The 17,343-nt window shown below is 34.2% G+C and overlaps 2 protein-coding genes across 12 annotated transcripts in view; both read left to right on the top strand.

Annotated features, from left to right (window-relative positions):
- The window catches only part of LOC149818236 (uncharacterized), a 118,697-nt gene extending 112,550 nt beyond the window's left edge, over positions 1-6,147 (top strand). For all 6 annotated transcript variants that reach the window (XM_089986006.1, XM_089986004.1, XM_089986007.1 and 3 more), the window contains one exon: positions 5,905-6,147. In XM_089986006.1, the coding sequence (XP_089842132.1) occupies positions 5,905-5,980 (76 nt within the window). In that variant the 3' untranslated portion in view covers positions 5,981-6,147. The remainder of the gene's footprint in view (positions 1-5,904) is intronic.
- Positions 6,148-15,315: 9,168 nt separating this feature from the next.
- Positions 15,316-17,343, top strand: part of LOC149818235 (TSL-kinase interacting protein 1-like) — a 41,057-nt gene continuing 39,029 nt past the window's right edge. For 2 of the 6 annotated variants that reach the window (XM_089984147.1, XM_089984142.1), the window contains exons 1-2: positions 15,316-15,950; positions 16,615-16,901. In XM_089984147.1, coding sequence (XP_089840273.1) covers positions 16,754-16,901 — 148 coding nt within the window. In that variant the 5' untranslated portion in view covers positions 15,316-15,950; positions 16,615-16,753. Of the gene's footprint in view, positions 15,951-16,190; positions 16,302-16,614; positions 16,902-17,343 lie in introns of those variants that run through there. The other 4 variants (XM_089984146.1, XM_089984143.1, XM_089984145.1 and 1 more) reach the window with 4 other exon arrangements.

Below are 17,343 nucleotides of genomic sequence, written 5' to 3'. Positions count from 1 at the left end.
CTATGGTGTTTTGATATCTGATTTTGGTCAAAAACCATGGCCCTGTTACTCTGTCATTTTAATGCTTCAAAATTTTATCCATTTTGTCAGAGTCATATCTCTCTAATGGGAGATTATTTTTTAGTTCTGTAAAAAGAATATTCTTCATCTACATGTCTAGTTTTTTTGTGTAAAATTTTATCCATTTCTATGGAGTATTTTTATTTCTTTTGCATTTTAAGTCTAGACACTTTCTGTTTTCAATTACAGGCATTATTCAGACTTAAAATCAACTTATTGCATTCATATCTCTCTAATGGGAGATCATTTTTTAGATCTGTAAAAAGAAGTTTTTTCTTTATAATGTCTAGTTTATGCATGCCAATTTTCAGAAATTTTCGTTAAGTTTTTATTTGTCATTCGGACCAAAATTAGAAACCTATTGATTTTTCTTTCGAAGGCTTTTACAGATTTTTGACCAACTTGATCAGATGGGATCTCCCCAATAGGAGATCATTTTCTAGATCTGTAAATTGAAAATGTTTCATAGTTGAACTAAGCAACTTTTCTTATAAATTTGGGAGAAATTGAATCAGTTTAGCCCCTGAAACTTGAAAATTACATAAACTTGTCTGTCAAAGCTCAATTTATTGATTTCAAAATTTATTTCACAATGTTTTAATCATATCTTGAGTTTTAAAAATGCTTTTCGAGATCTGTAAAAGGGAGATGCTTCCTTGAAGAGTTAGGAATCAATTTTCAGCTCAATCTGAGTTGTTTTAGGCTTTCATTCATTCGAAATACTCTGACCGGGTCGATTTTCATATCTCAATTTTGAAATATCTTGTTTTACTTGGATAAAAAAATCAAATTTGGGTTTTCCTCCAAACTTTTTTTGTATTTTTCGATTCTAGGATACTTTTAAGGTTATCAGGAACCTTCAAATCAAATTTCATTAATTTCTAATATGTTTATGGATTTTTTCTTTATTTTTTAGGGCATAAAAAGGCTAAATTATGGATTTTTCTCAATTTTTAAATAATTGAAGAAAATTCATAAATGCCTACATTTATTTTTAACATATTTGATCATGTTGCAGGATTTTCCTTTTCTTTATTTTCAATTGATGTAAATTCATTCAAGTGTTGTAATAATACATTAATGAAAATTTTATTTTATGCTTAGTTTAGAATGAATGCGCATTTAGATTAAATTTCATAATTGATGTATTTCATTCATTTTTCTTTTTTTTTAAGAAATTCACTATGGAAAACATGAATGACACATGCACCATTTAATAAAGGATAAATAAAACTAACTAGAGTTCGTATTTACGGTCATAGTCGGAATATGAATAATACTTAGAATTATTATTCTTTATTAAAATACAAAAATTGACTTACACTTTTAAGTCTTTAAAAAATCATCATATTTTAAGAAAAATGCATTTTCCCTCCTTATTAGAATCTAAAAATAAATATTAAATTGAAGTATATTCGTGGTCATAGTCATATATATATATATATGAAAATTTTATTTTATTTTAATTTTAGAAAGGCACAAAAATTTTATTTCATTCTTTATTAGAATTTAAATAAAGATTAAATTAGAATATATTTGTGACCATAGTCATGCAACAACAACTACGCCTTCATCCCAAAACAATTGGGGTCGGCGATATGAACAAAAAAAAAATCATTATGGGTCTTCCACATGAATCCTTCTCCTCCAATCATTTCTATCCAATGCCATGTCCTCGGTGGGGTTCAAAGCATTCATATCCTTTCTTATCACCTCCATCCATGTCTTCCTAGGCCTACCCCGACCCCTTTTAACTAATATATTTTCCCATTTCTCCATCCTTCTAACTGGAGCATCATTAGGCCTTCGCCGAATATGTCCAAACCACCGTAAATGATTCTCTCTCATCTTATTTTCAATGGGTGCAACGTCTACCTTCTTACGTATCTCCTCGTTTCGAATCTTATCTTTTATTGTATTTCCACACATCCATCTCAGCATACACATCTTAGCTACACTCATTTTTTTAATATGATGTCTCTTGGCAGCCCAACATTCTGTACCATATAGTAAAGTGGGCCTAATAGTCGTCCTATAAAACTTTCCCTTCAACCGCAATGACATTCTACGATCGCACAACACTCCAGTTGCACTTTTCTATTTCATTCATCCAACCTTTATCCTATGATTTACATCTCCATCAATTTCTCCATACTTTTGAATGATAGATCCCAAATATTTGAAACAATCATCCACCGGTATTTTTTGCTCACCAAGCTTCACTACACTCCCATCACTACTTTGTTGCTTACTAAACCGACATTTCATGTATTTTGTCTTACTCTTACTCAACTTAAAACCTCTTGCTTTCAATGCCTGCCTCCATAATTCTAACTTAGCATTAACCTCAGTTCTAGACTCATCAATCAAAACAATATCATCAGCAAACAACATATACCACGGCACATTTTCTTGAATTGATCTCGTAAACTCATCCATCACTATAGCAAATAGGAAAGGGCTTAAAGCAGATCCTTGATGTAACCCAACCGTTATAGGAAAATTGGTTGTCACCCCTCCACAAGTGCGGACATTGGTTACTACTCCTTCATACATATCTTTAATTTTACTAATGTACTTTAGAGAAACATCTTTTTTCATCATTGTCCACCAGAAAACGTCCCTAGGTACTCTATCGTATGCCTTCTTCAAATCAATAAAAACCATATGCAAATCTTTGTTCCTCTCTCTATTTCTCTCAATAAGTTGTCTAAGAAGATGTATAGCTTCCATAGTTGATCTTTCAGGCATAAAACCAAATTGATTCTCCGATATCATGGCAACCTTCCTCAACCTAGACTCAATTATACTCTCCTAAAGTTTCATAGTATGACTCATGAGTTTTATACCACGATAGTTTGTGCAATCTTGTATATCACCCTTATTCTTATATAGAGGCACCAAAGTACTCTTCCTTCACCCATTAGGCATCTTATTTGTCCGCCAAATCTTGCTAAAAAGATTTGTCAATCATTCTAAATCTTTCTCTCCCAAGCATTTCCAAGCCTCGATAGGTATACCATCTGGGCCAACTTCCATTCTTGATTTCATTTTCTTCAAAACCTCTGCAATTTCTTTCTTTTGAATCATGCGCATGAAGTCACGATTCATTTCATGAAAAGGAATTGAGAAGTCTCCAAGATCCTGAGCATGACTTTCATTAAATAGCTTATCTGTGACCATAAAATTGCATCATTCTTTTTTCAAAATTGTTATTCCAGTGATTTTCGAAATAATTTTCATTTCTTAATTCAAATATCTATTTTCAATTTCCAATTTTCAATTCTAACTTTTCATTTTCGAAATTCTAAAATTAAACTTTGAATTTCATTTTCAATTCCATGTTTTAATTTCAATTGTTGATTTTATTTTCCATTTTCAAACTTTTACTTTGATTTTCATTTCAATTTTAAATATTGAATTCAGTTCTTTATTTTTTTTAAATTCCAAGTTTTGAATTTTATTTTCACTTCAAATTCAATTTCAAATTTTCCATTCTAAAACTTCAATTCTTAATCTTGAATTTCATTTCAAATCTCAATTTTTATTCTAAATCAAAATTCGAATTTCCTTTCTGAACTTCTAATCCTAAAATTTTAAATATAAATCCAAGTTTGATATCTGAATTCAATTCTCAATTCAGAAAACAAACTTGGAATTTCGATTTTCTAGTTTAATTTCAATTCAGATTTTCAAATTTTAAATATTTAACTTTGAATTCAATTTCAAAATCACTTGGAGAATTCAGATTTCTGAAAAAAATTCAAAAGCATACAGATTCTCAAAACCATAGCAAAGCCCGATTCAATGTGCATTTAGAACTTAAAATATTTTTTTAGATAAATTTAGGTAAAGCAAAGGCATAAATTCGATCCTTGGTTCGATTACTCCTGATAAAGGCGTCAGTAACGGTTGAACCTCATACCGACGAGCGAATTCTTGTTACGACAATGAAGCCATACATGATACTTCAAGTACAAGGTTTTGATGATGAGCAAGTGGAATCAACTGCATTTCAGCTAAGGCTATGAAGAAATTGAAGAATTCGATGAAGAATCTTTGAAGACTAGTGTGCAAATGTTTAATTCATTAAAAAGTCTTAGATTCTTGTAAGAGCCTTACTTAGAATGCATATTTAGGTTGCAATTTACCTAAAATGTCTTTAGAAAAACTTTTCTAAAAGAAACTCTCTTGAAAATCTTTTTAGAAAACTCTTTTCTTAAATTTTCGTGTTTATTAGTCGACCAATAGATTCACCAGTCGACTAATCCTTTCGCGCCATATTTTTTAAAAAGTCATTTTTGTCAAATTAGTCGAACCGAAGGTTTTATCAGTCGACTAGACAGAATGTCTGTTTTCTGGAAAATTAGCAGCAGTCGACTAATGGTTTTATCAGTCGACTGAACAGAATATGTGTTTTCTGAAAAATTTAGCAGCAGTTGACTAATGCTTTTATCAGTCGACCGGACAGAATGTTTGTTTTTCAGAAGATTTTAGCAGTAGTCGACTGAAAAGTTTTTCAGTCTACTGATGATATTATCAGTCAACTAATTTTTCTCTAGTCGACTAAGTTTCAAAAGTTCAGATTTTCAAACGGCTCGATTAACAGATCAGTCGACCGACGATAACTGTCAGTCTACTAATAACTAACTATTAGTCGACTAACTACTGTTTCAGTCGACTAATTTTGTCGTTTTCCTGAAACTTCAAAAAGGCGTGTCTTTTCATTTTTCAAACGTTTTGATCGTTCAAAATGGACTGTTTTGACACTCTTTCATACTCTCAACGTATGGAATCTTTCAACTATAAATATGAGTGCATTTTACATTCAAAACAACAAGAATTCAATCTATTTGAATCATTTACTTCTTGCTTTTCACTCCTATTCATTCAAGTATTTGTTTTCTCACTCACTTGATATTTTCACTTCAGTTTTTCACTCAAATCCCTTTGAGAGATAGTGAATTCGTGAGTAGAATATTTCAACAACCTCAAAAGTCAATTGCATCTCATTTGCATTTAAAAAAAAGGCTCATAGGTTGTATTGTAAGTTGTTACTTATTTTCTGTAAAAAGGACTCCTTGGTTTAAAGGAGTTGTTTGCTTTCAGTAGGGTTGTTACTGAAAGTGAGACCGGTTTTGGTCTGTGTGATCTTGTAGTTAACAAGGTTGATAGTGGAAATCTCAAGCGGGTTTTGCTTGGGGACTGGATGTAGGTCGGGATAGACCGAACCAGGATAAAATCTTGTGTTCTTTGAGTGTTTGTTTTTCAAATTGCAAAATCTTTCTATGTTCCGTAGACAATTTTTTTAAAAGCACTATTCACCCCCCCCCCTCTAGTGCTCGTTGCCTCGATCCTAGTACACTTTCAATTCCGTCTCCCTATTTTCCCGCAAATTTCAAAACGGAGGCGAGTAATTTCAAAATATCTTTACAAAAGGTCAAGTGAGACCTTGCGGAGAGTTTTTCTCTTTCTTTCCTTAAAAAGGAACAAAAGAAAAAAAAATTGCAACGATCACGGTTATCAATTTCAAACTCTTGAGATGGTGATCAACTTTCTATTAGGTTGTCCAGTTCTTTCCGGCTGCCCCTTTGGTTGATTAATGGCTATCAATTTCAAACTCGTGAGATGGTGTTCAACTTTCTCTTAGGTTTTCCAGTTCTGTCAGGCTGCCCCCTTGGTTGATTAATGTTTCCTTGCATTTTTACTTTTGCATGTTGTCTGAATAAAGTCTATGAAAGTTATCATACTGACTCGGGCTGAGTATGGAATATCGGAAACTCATTGGTTGGTGAATTGTATATAATAGAATTCCTGACCTGATGCTTTGTGTGGTTACTGCAGATTTGAGATACTAGAGGAAGATGCCTTCACATATACTTTCATTCTCAAGGCCTTGGGCATGGTTCCGGTTGCTTGAACCTTGATGGTCCAGAAGATTTATTGCACTCAAATGGAGTTGCTGGGACATCTTTATTTTCTTCATTTTATTATCCCTTGCAAGGCCTTAAGTTTAATGTGTATTTCCTGTACTGTTAATTTGTCCAACAGAATTTAAAGATTAAATGCCACAAGGCCTTTACTACATTCCGAATACTGCATATGATCGTGGATCATAGGTTTTAAGATAAATGGTTCTCATTTTCATTTTTCAATACCATTGAAAGACGGAAAAATAATGGGGTTAATTATACATATAAAAAGAGAGTTCAAACGTGCGGATCTGAGCTTGGACATGAGATCCTTATTTCCAGCCTTTGGTTATTTTTTTTCTTAGTGGATTCAATATTGTCATATAAAATTTAGATCTAGATTTAAATACTACATTGGGATTTAGTTTGGATTAGGATATATATCAAACTTGCTGCTTAAATTTTGGATTTGGATTAATCTATCATATTTGTTTACACCTCGACTCCTAATTTTATGGAGTTTCCTAATCAAAATAGTTCCAATAAAATTTATTTTAAATTTGGTGTGAATTTTTTCTAGCCAGCCATATATAAAGACGTTGCCTAGTCAAAGTTCAAGGCCCTTCGCCTAACTCACAGTCTCATGGATTGAATATGAGAATATTGGGTAGCATTTATTTAAATGCAACTTGGATGGATTTTTTAAGTTTTTCTGTTGTAAACCATTCTCTGAATTCAATTACCATACTTTACTAAAAAAAATTGAAACTAATAACTAAGGCTGGTAAATCGCGGTATGCTTGACAGGTGGACTTGTTAGGCTGAACCCTAGTTGCTCGAGCTTGTAATATGCCGGACGGTGTGGCCTAGAGGCCTTAGACATTTAGCTATTTGAACCCAAGTGTTCTACACTATGCTTTGTGATATAATGCCACACACACATACATATATGTATTAAAGTCCAGTTAGCGTCCGAAGCACTCTTTCTTTGCTTTGAACTCGTGTAAATTTGGTCGGCTCAGCAAACCAATTTTTTTTTTCAAAGCTAAGCTGGGGTGAGGCAGACCCCTACCAGTTATACAACTATGTGCCATTGGGTGTTGAACCTGCAACGTCCCAACACATGGTGACGTGCACTAGCTGCTCCTACCAAACAAGCGGAGCCCCCGTTGTCAACATACCAAATTTACAAAGCACAAACGAGCTTTTGACAAGTTTGTGCCAAGAGCCGAGTCACAAGCTACTCGATGCATCCCCAAGAACGTCATCCCTACTAAGAACCCAACCTAAAACGTAACCCGACCAGAAGCAACTTAGAAGAATGGGACATCTCCCGATTGAGCGTCCCTCCATAATCTAAAACTTGCAATCGCATGTGATTTTGTTGAGGTCAACGCTCAAACGACGGTACTGTACGACAAAAACAATACATTTTCAAAAATGCCCTGCAATTTTTTAAATTCTCAAATGGACAATTCTGCGGGTTCTCAATTTTTTTTTTACACTTTTACTCCTAGCAAGTGCCCATTTTTTGTTTTCGTGGGTCCGGGCGTTAAAAGTTGATGGATCCATGACACTCGTCAATAAAATCACATATGAGGTGATATTCTAAAAAAAATTGTGAAATTCAAAAACACTTGTGAAACTAGTATCACAAAAAACATTGCAAAAATCCTTTAAGTGTTGCGGAAGTCCTTACCTTGCGAAATTACAAAAAAAGTATCGCATGAAGAATTGTAAAATTCTTTTTTATTGCAAAATTTTGTTCCATATAAATAAAAAATAAAGCTTTGTTTCTCAACCCATTTTTTGCATTTGGATGCCCTTTTTTCGCAACCTTAGATTTCTTGTGGTCCCCAATCATTCCGGTAATCTCCCGACAACATTCAGGTGAATATTTTGGTGGTCAACAACTCTGCAAAAATCTCTCATATTTGGCAGTTCATTGACAATGATTCACCGATAGTGGAAAACCTTGCATTTTAGCCCCCTTCAGTGACTTTTTTGGCGAATCACTTGCGAATATTCCAGTAAAAATCATCAGTAACGACTTCATCGACGTCTCTCACTTGAGTTTCTTTTTGGTAACATTACTAATGACTAGGTTTTTCGATGAATAGTTTGTCATTGTTGTTTTTCTAGTAAAAACCTTTTATTTTTAATTGATTGTATGTGTCAGTTACGTCCCTCGACTGACTTGTTTTTGCATGTATAATATCCTATTTAATCAGTTTATTTTGGTGTGTAGAACATTGCATGTGAGTTTTCTTAGTTTTTTGGTCTGTTGTGTATATATTATCCAGTTTAATGTAGCTACCGTAGGAATTAAGTTTTTTATTACAAGATGACACTGATAAGAAGAGAAAAAATACACAATTTACACGTGCCATGACAAAGAAGAAAATAAAGGGGCAGAATGAGTTGGTCGGGCTCCATGGATCTAATGGTTACGTGGTGTTTCATGAGACTTATCTTGACACATACAATAGGATTGCCACTCTGATAGAGAGGGATCTTGCTCCAGCACAAAAAATAAGGTTGTCAGATCTTGTCTACCAAAACTATAGCCTCAACAATCTACAACATAGAAATGTGTGCTCATCCAAGCAGTTGTATGCACTTTCAATAAGTCAACTGCTAAGTTTTTCACACTGGCCCACAAGTCCTGTTGATTATAAAAAAAGTGTTGATGACATTGTGGTCAGATATTTGTCTCTCATTCTGAAAATATTGAAGTGGGGTGGGGGGGGGGGGGCTCATTGGTGAATAAGTGTAAGGTATTTGTTCATGGTGAGGTTGTTGTCAACCTCAATACCCGGCTTGAACAAGATAGAGACAAGGCCACTTGTAGTGGTAGTGGTGAAGTGAAGATAGAGATAGTTTTTTAGGTTGTCTCTCAATTGAAGGAGAGTAGTCACCCAAATGTGGAGGAGAGTGAGGCTGGGGTTGGGACATTGTGAAGGGTTCTCAAGCAAAAGATGTGATTATTGGTCTGGTAGAGGGTCCTTATACAAAAGGGGAGAAGAATTATGAGCTACGTAGTGAAATAGAGGTTCCTTCTCTCCCTCCTTCTTCGAGAGTGCATGCTTCGTGTAGTAGATCACAACAATAAACAATATCTGGTGTTGAGAGACATGTAATTTTCTATATTTATTTTGTATATAACTATCACTTGATGTTAGATCATCCATTTAAAAAATAATAATTATCCACAAGTTATAGTTGTTCAATACCATAATAAACACACACACACACACACACACACACACACATATATATATATATATATATATATATGTGTGTGTGTGTGTGTGTGTGTGTGTGTGTGCACGCGCATCATGCATGGTATGCATAGCCATGTGTTTGTGTACTTGCATTTCAATTAGTGAAAATGTTATAACTAATGAATATGTGCATGTGATCGCAGTAGCCACATCAGCCTCCACCACCCCATGTGCACCGATTCTTCTAGCACAAAGCACACTCGTGGTTTTGAAAACTGATGGAGTCCCGCGAGAATTTGCTAAATCAGATGCATTTCCAAAAATTCTTGGAGATCACCCCATAAAACATTAGCCATAGTCTCATAAATTTTATTCTACATTTTCTGAGTCCGTCTTCAAACAAATTCATCTTCAGAGGCATTGCGACGATAATTACGTTGGAGAACGTGACATGAATCACTGGATTGAATCATTGAAGTTCCATGTGAAGCCAGTGACTGGACGTCGCTGGAAAGAATTCAAGGATTTGTGTCCTGTCCTCATAGATGCAGAAGATGAGGCATGGGATGGTGCTAGGGTCAAGTTATCACAGTTGAGGAACCACTATAACCCCACATTGAAAAAGAGTTCTGGTAGGAAGCTGACAATGACTTTTTGGATGGAAGGGAAAAAAGAATTCATATAACAACATCGTAGCATTCATGTTTTACTTTTTTTTGCATACATATTCATCGACTCGTGTGGAAAGATGATCCATGAATTGTACTTGGAATTGGTGCAATCATTGACTTCCATCGATGAATATGCATGAACAATTGTCGTTCTTGCATACATATATGTTGGTTTGTCTAAATGCATGATTGATAAAAAAAATATTGTTGGCGTTTTGGTTTTGTTAGAGGTATTTATTCTTTCATACTTCTTATTTGATATTTTTTTGCATTCATCATCTATACATTTTTTATATGGTACTAATCCTTGTATTGATCCTTACATGTTTAAATATGAGAGCGCATATTTATTGAAAGACCCTTGAGACATAACCATTTTCCTAAATTTTCATGTGTTGCAATATAGAGACAGACACATGACAATGAGGATATAAATGATCGAAGAGGGTTGGGTCCTAATATTAATAGAGAATCTTGCATATTACAATTACATAATATCACTGAAACACGTGTAAGTGTTTATTCTTTTGTTGGAGGTGTTCATGATCTTTGTTACATTTTAGTTAACGTGGTATTCTTATATAAATGTGGTAGATGAGGATTGTGAGGATATGGTTGTGCACATGAGAGATCTCACAATGAGTGACATTTGGTTATACAACATGAACAAAGTTGAGCAACAAGTAGCCAACCGAGTGATTCAACAGTTTGACTTTATTCAATGAATACCCTATTACTTTGGAGTAATTAATAAAACAATCCATGATATAATGGACGATAAGAAGAAATATTACCCCATCTTATTTGAATATGAATTGGAAGACTGATAAGATGATGGGGAGACATCAACAAGGAATCCATGACAAATGTACATAGGGATGAAGACAGAGATAAGGTCTACATCGAGGAGGAGGCAAATGTAAAAATAGCATGTTTAAGAAAATAAGTTGTTAGGCTGAATGAGATGTTTAGCTCTCAATGTGCACTTATAGCTAATTTGCCAAATTACATAAAGGAGTTATTAAAGCGATGAATTTTATGGTGTATATCATTAAACTATATAGATTACTGAAATTCGTTATGCACATTAATTGAACTTTATATATTATTGAATCTTGTGTGTGAGGTGATGAAGTTGTTTATGAATGAATTGTGTATATAAAGTGAATGGGGTTATTTTATTCTTGTTTTTTGAAGAGGATGAGTTGTGTATATAACAAGGATTGAAGTTGTTTGATTCTTAATTTTTATTTGATATGTGTTATTTATGTAGCAGGTGATTGATTTTTTTTTTAATTATTTCAATTGTGTATAACTTGTACATAACAAAGAATGAAAATGTATTTGCAATTGGTGATTTTTTGCACCATGAAGAAATTTTGTAAGGTACGTGTGAATTTTTGTTTCTTCTTTTTAAATTAGAAAGAAATTTCACAAGATACATGATAATCTTCATTTAGAATGAACATAAATTCACATGTACCCTACAAAAATTCTTCTTGGTTTAAAATAAATAAATAAATATTCACACATACCTTACAAAATCCCTTTATGGTGTGAAAATTACTTAAAGCTTATTGTTTAAGAGAGTAACAATGCACCTAGCTTTTCTTGAGTACAGATGAATGACATGAAATCCAACCGCAATTGAGTTATAATGTCATTCACTGCATGAAAGAATGGCATCAAAGTGACCCCTAAAGGTAATCCATCAAGAATACCCTTGACCTAAACTTGTACATGGCTGGTAAGACAATAAAATAAAATTGAAAATATCCTAGCCAACTACAAAAACACAAAAAAGAAAGTCATTGGCTCATTGCTTTATTATATATATAATTCATTATCATAAACAAATAAATCATCTGTTACAAATAGATAAATACTTAGTATTCTGTCCACATTTATAGTCAATATATAATACTATGTCCACATTCATAGTCTAAAATCTGTATAGTCATTTGCAAGGTCCTTATTATACACACAACTATCAACAAACAATACCCATGATTGCCCATAGCTCTTATAATCTTTCATCACCATCTGATATCTCATTGTCTAATTCGCCTCTACATCATCAAGTGTAAGGGCATTTTCCGACTTAGACTCATCATCAACTTTCATTGCTGTAAGTTCAACACTCTTTTTCATTCACTCCTTACGGTCGATCTTCCTCTCACATTTATAAACATTTATCAATCAATGCCTAACTGCAATTGCATCGGCATGAAAAAAGGTCACACAATAAACATGTGATAAATATCACAGAAAAAACCAAAAACAAAACATGAGCATAGTGTACATGTCTGAAATTCAATGATTCACTTAATCCTAGGTATTGCACATACAAAAAGATAAATTTCACAATCATACATGTAATATTTATATACCAAATGAACAAACATGTACAAAATGAGTTAACAAACATGTAGAAAAATAATTATTAGGTAGGAATGTCTTGCGCAACAATGGTCGATCATTTTGCATAAATATCGTAACCAATCCATCTATTTAAAAAATGAACCTGCGACACAACATTAAATTGAATGAGTACTTGAACAAAAAAAAGCACAATATTGAATAGGTAATAACATAATGTATCATATCTATGATGTTACTATCAACAAGTTTTATAGTCCTCATCAAATTATAAAATATTTACTCATTCACATTCATATTCATCTTCCAAAGAACCTAGTGATAATTGCTACAATTGTCAATAATCAAGATTTGCAATGCTCAGTTTAAATTTTATATTATGTAAGCGTATATCATGTCACATTCAGAGAACGGATACGACACACAGTCAAACTCGAAGCATGCATGTGCCCCAACTTGATGTAAGGGAGTTGTAAGCATTTGCTGTGAATTTTAATGTTTATCGATTAATTTTTATTAGATAGAAGAAAACAAACAAACAATGCTTCATAGACTCGCATAGAAGTACAAGGTAATGCAAATGGTATTCTGTAAAGCACGCCATTTTGCCATTTATTTATTGTGAAAACTACTAAGTTTAAGTATGAATCTTTATAGGTGTTGCATTAAACAGGTAAATACATTTGTGTTATTTTTAAAAGAATCCATGTATGATTAGAACAAACAAACACATTTAAAAACTTGTAATATACTTTACTGACCATAAAAGTTTTTTCGAAAAATAATAACACTTCACTATATTTTGGCTGGTCCCCTTCAGTCTCAACGATTACAATTATGTCGGGTTACTGGTCGTTGACTCCTTTTCTTGCACCGTGTTCAAACATCACGAGTTACCTATAATTTAAATGACAAACATTATACTTTGTAGACAAAAGGGTAACCTAATATCTGCAAAATAAAATTCAATAAGTGCCTTTGACATATAAAAAGTTTAACCTTTCCATGAAGATTTGTAAATTGAACAACAAAACAAACTTACATGTAATTAGTTTCAAGTGAAAAACAAGAAATAAGTTTAACCATATTTACTAATTGTAAATTAGTAAATAAAAGAATAAAAAAATGTAAAAGCTCATATATATGCTAATAAGCTCATAAATATCAAGTCATTTTTCCTTTTGCTAGATATAAGCTAATTCCCTCATGAACTTAGAATTTCATTGTATAATCAAATTTTGATCAAATACACGTGTTCTACTGACTATAAGACTTTCATATTCTTTAGAAATGATGCATCGATTGAAGAAAATATCATAAAATTATGCAGTATTCCGTTAATGGGAAAGTTTCATGGTCAAATGGCAGTAAAAATTATTCAGATGAAGAATTAGCATGCCAGTATCTTTACTATACCTCTCTTCACGTGGCAACATGCTACTTAAAGGCAAACTCCATGATGCATATTGGTGCCGCCTTTTGCAGGTGATATCAAGTATATAACTTTCATTTCTATATGTTATTGTTGACAAAGTTATAGAATATTGACAAGCAATAGACAAAAATAAGTAACTATATGCGAAAACCTAAAGATTGTAAACCTTAAATGGTAAATCCGATGACAAATATGTTATGTTTACATAAGGTAACATTCACAACAACGAAACACACATAACAAGTTAACAACAACAACCAAATAAAAAGAAGGTGGAACTATATTATAAAGAAAACAACAAAAACAATAGATATATTGTATGAAACTCACCTTAATAGCTAACTAGGGAAGTGGAGGAGAAGCATACCATAAACTTGCACGAAGTGAAGCATACAACTTTCACGTGAATCACCAAAAGGATTGGGGTTTTAAAGGGAGGAGGAGGATGAGAAAATTGAGAAAAAAAACCTAAACACATTTATATGGGACAAAATTTTGAAGAAAAAAGAATTTCGCAATATCAAACTTTCACAATTATTTGGAATTTCACAATACTTCATGCAATACTTGGTTGCAATTTCATAATTATTGAACTTTCGCAAAATTTATGATTTTCGCAGGTGATCGTGCGAAACTCGTCACGAGTTTCGCAAATTTTTTGGAATTTCTCGATCATTTTTGAAAAATTGCAACCTCAAGTGCATTTTTGTTGACAAGTTCCATGGGTGTATTATTTTAGCGTCGTGACCCACGAAAATCAGGATTTCGCACCTACTAGAGGTAAAAATGTCTAAAAAAATAAAAAACCTAAAGAAATTGTCCATTTGGCATATTTGATAAATTGTGAGGCATTTTTGAAAACACATCATTTTTTGACATACTGATTTATATTTTACTAATGACAGGAAAAAAACCATAAGTAGCAAAAATATGCTAAACTCTTTGATATTTAGGAAAACATGCAGGCTTTTTACTCAGTCTTTTTCCTTTTTACTCTGGTTTATATTCCTTTATATTTTATACTCATATTGAAAACCTAATAAAAAAAAAGAGAGGGCATGTCTCATATTGGCAGCCATATCCATGTCGCATAGCCTTTCTCCCTGCTTCTAGCATCCTGCTTGCTTAGTTTCAGTTTTACTCAATTAAATAAGGTGAGAAATGCTCAAGTATCATTTTCCTAAAACAATATATTGCATAAAAACAACAGTACGTTTCACAATAGTGAGTAAACTCATTTAACAAAAACCAACGCAAAGTCAAAAGAAGGGGTGCTAAAGTTATAAATTCACCCACAGTTGCTATAAGCTGCCAACCCATCACGGTGCACTCGAACCTAACCTCCTCAAATTGCAGGTAATTGACTCGTAACGATTCAAGTTTGGTTGACGTCGGATTCAAGTTTGCATTTCTATGTTTTATTTTCTTGTGTTGATACTTTCTTGAGACGTTTCCCCAGAAACAAAATTTTATCTCTAAGATTTTCCTTTCCGAGATTTCGTCAAAAAAAAAAAAAAAAAACCAAAACAATTGCTCAGGACCGACGGCGGACCACAGATCGGGTCAAATTGTATATAATCGATCCATCAATCAGGTCCAAGTCAAACTTGGGTTCCATATGAGCACGCATTAGGCCAGGAGAAGCGTGTTTGTGTTTAACAACTGTAGGTCCCGCTGTGCCTGTGAACTGACAGTTGGCAAAATCTATCGGTTCAGGTTAGCGCTCACACGCTCTACAAGAGAGCGTGGCGCTCACGGGGCCACCTCTCTCTGTGCGAAAGTGAGGTGGCGGAAAACCAAAAGCTAGCGCACGTGCGACTCTATGCGCAAAGCAAGAGGCCTCGGACCGTCTAATTTTCCGGCCACGTCCGAACCCTTCCGGTTATCGGAAAATCCGAAATCCTTCCCCACGTTTTTTCCCTCTCTGCTCTGTTCCTCTTTCCCGCTTGTTTTTTTCACGGCCCAAGCAAACGAAAATAAATAAACAAATAAAAGCAAATGATTTTCCTCTCCCGGAAGCATCCGATATCGAGTGTTCTTCCTTCCACCTGTTACTGTTAGAACTTAGAAAAAAGAAAAGAAAAGGAGAACAACCGCCATCCTCTGATTTACCTCCGGTCTCGGCCTTCTCCGGAAAACAAATTCCAAAGGTTTCCCTCGAACCATCTTTCGCCATCTCATTATTCACCATCGATCATCATCAACTGGTTTCGATTTGGCCGTTTCTCGAAGGTGAGCCGAAAAAAAAAGTAGCGATAGAGGTGTCCAGGTTGGTGTTTCCCTTTCTCCTCCTCCTTCCTTTTCTTTTATGTGTTTTTTTTTTCCTTTCCATATTTTGGAACTAGAATCGATAAGAAAATTCTTTTTATTTTTCTTTTTGGTTATTTTTCTCCGATTTATTTTTTTTATCCTATGCTCTTGAAGCTAGGACCCAGAAAATTTTACTTGATTCGTTTTCCTTTTCCTTTTCACTTTTTTATTGGAATTTCTTGTTAGGTTTTGCGTCACACTTTTTGCCGGAAACTCTTGAAGTTCATCTAGGGCACGGGATTTTTTGGGGTCATTTTTTGTATTTGGTTCGTTGATCAACCGTTCGTTTGATCAAGGTCTTCTAATTTTGGTACAATTTTCTTCTTCTTCTTTGCGTCCTTATAATTTTTGCTTATTTTTGTGATTTTTTTTGGAGGTTAGTTTGATATATTCTGGGTTTCTGAAGCTAGAGTCGAGGAAAGTAAGAGGTCTTCTTCTGTTCTGTTTTCTGCAAAACTTCTGGTATTCCCCTTGCTGGAGACTTTTTTGAAGTTCATCTAGGTCTGGAGAATCCGCGTGGTTGGATTTGTTGAGTGATTTTCGATATCTTATGCCAGTCCGGTTCTTGTTCGTGTTGTATCTGATTTGTTGTTGATCGATTTCTTCTGATGCTCATCCTTTAGAACTTTATTGGAACGAGGCCTGCATTTCGATCCCTTCAGGTCTTGTATTTTCCATCTTGATCCGAGCTGAGAGTAGGAAAATACATCCGGGCACGTAGGGGTGACAAAGTGAGAAAGAAAGCCTTGTGATGCCATCAACATGCAGCCAGAGTTCCAGTCTGCTTTGGGAATGACAACGGCTTCTTCTACCCCTCTAAAAGAGATTGTGTTGACTGGCAAAGATGCGAATGGAAGCTCTCTCTGTTCACCGCTTCCTGCGGATGATGCCCCTTCTTCTCAAACACCTGGTATCAGATGCTGAACTTTGATTTTACTTAACATTGTTATGCATGATTTCGGATGTCAGCGCTCATGAGTCAAAGATTGGAGCTACTTCATTGCACTTGTATTGTATCTATCGTTGAATTGTGTGTCTCTTCTTGTATTAGGATGACATTCTTACTGACCTGTTATTCTGTTTTGTTTGTCGTAGTCTCTGAAGTCTGATGCATTCATGAAGTTGTGTGTGGTTTGATAATGCGTTTCTTTCGATGTTTGTCTCGTAGTTGATCTTGATTTCCCCCCCTCCCGTTTCGTGTGTTCCTGACGTTCTAGCAGCTCATGGACAACATGTCAATTTCTTTGTCTATTGCAGTGCAAACTATTTGGTTGTTAGTCTGTCATCCTTTTCTGGGAAAAAAACGGTGCCCTTGCTCATGCATAATGATGCATTTCTCTGGGTGCTCCATA

The sequence above is a fragment of the Nuphar pumila genome, chromosome 13, assembly GCF_984573655.1.
Source record: "Nuphar pumila chromosome 13, dmNupPumi1.hap1.1, whole genome shotgun sequence".
NCBI classification, from domain to species: Eukaryota; Viridiplantae; Streptophyta; class Magnoliopsida; order Nymphaeales; family Nymphaeaceae; genus Nuphar; species Nuphar pumila.
Note: the sequence above shows the minus strand (reverse complement) of the source record. Positions and strands in the feature narration are given on the sequence as shown.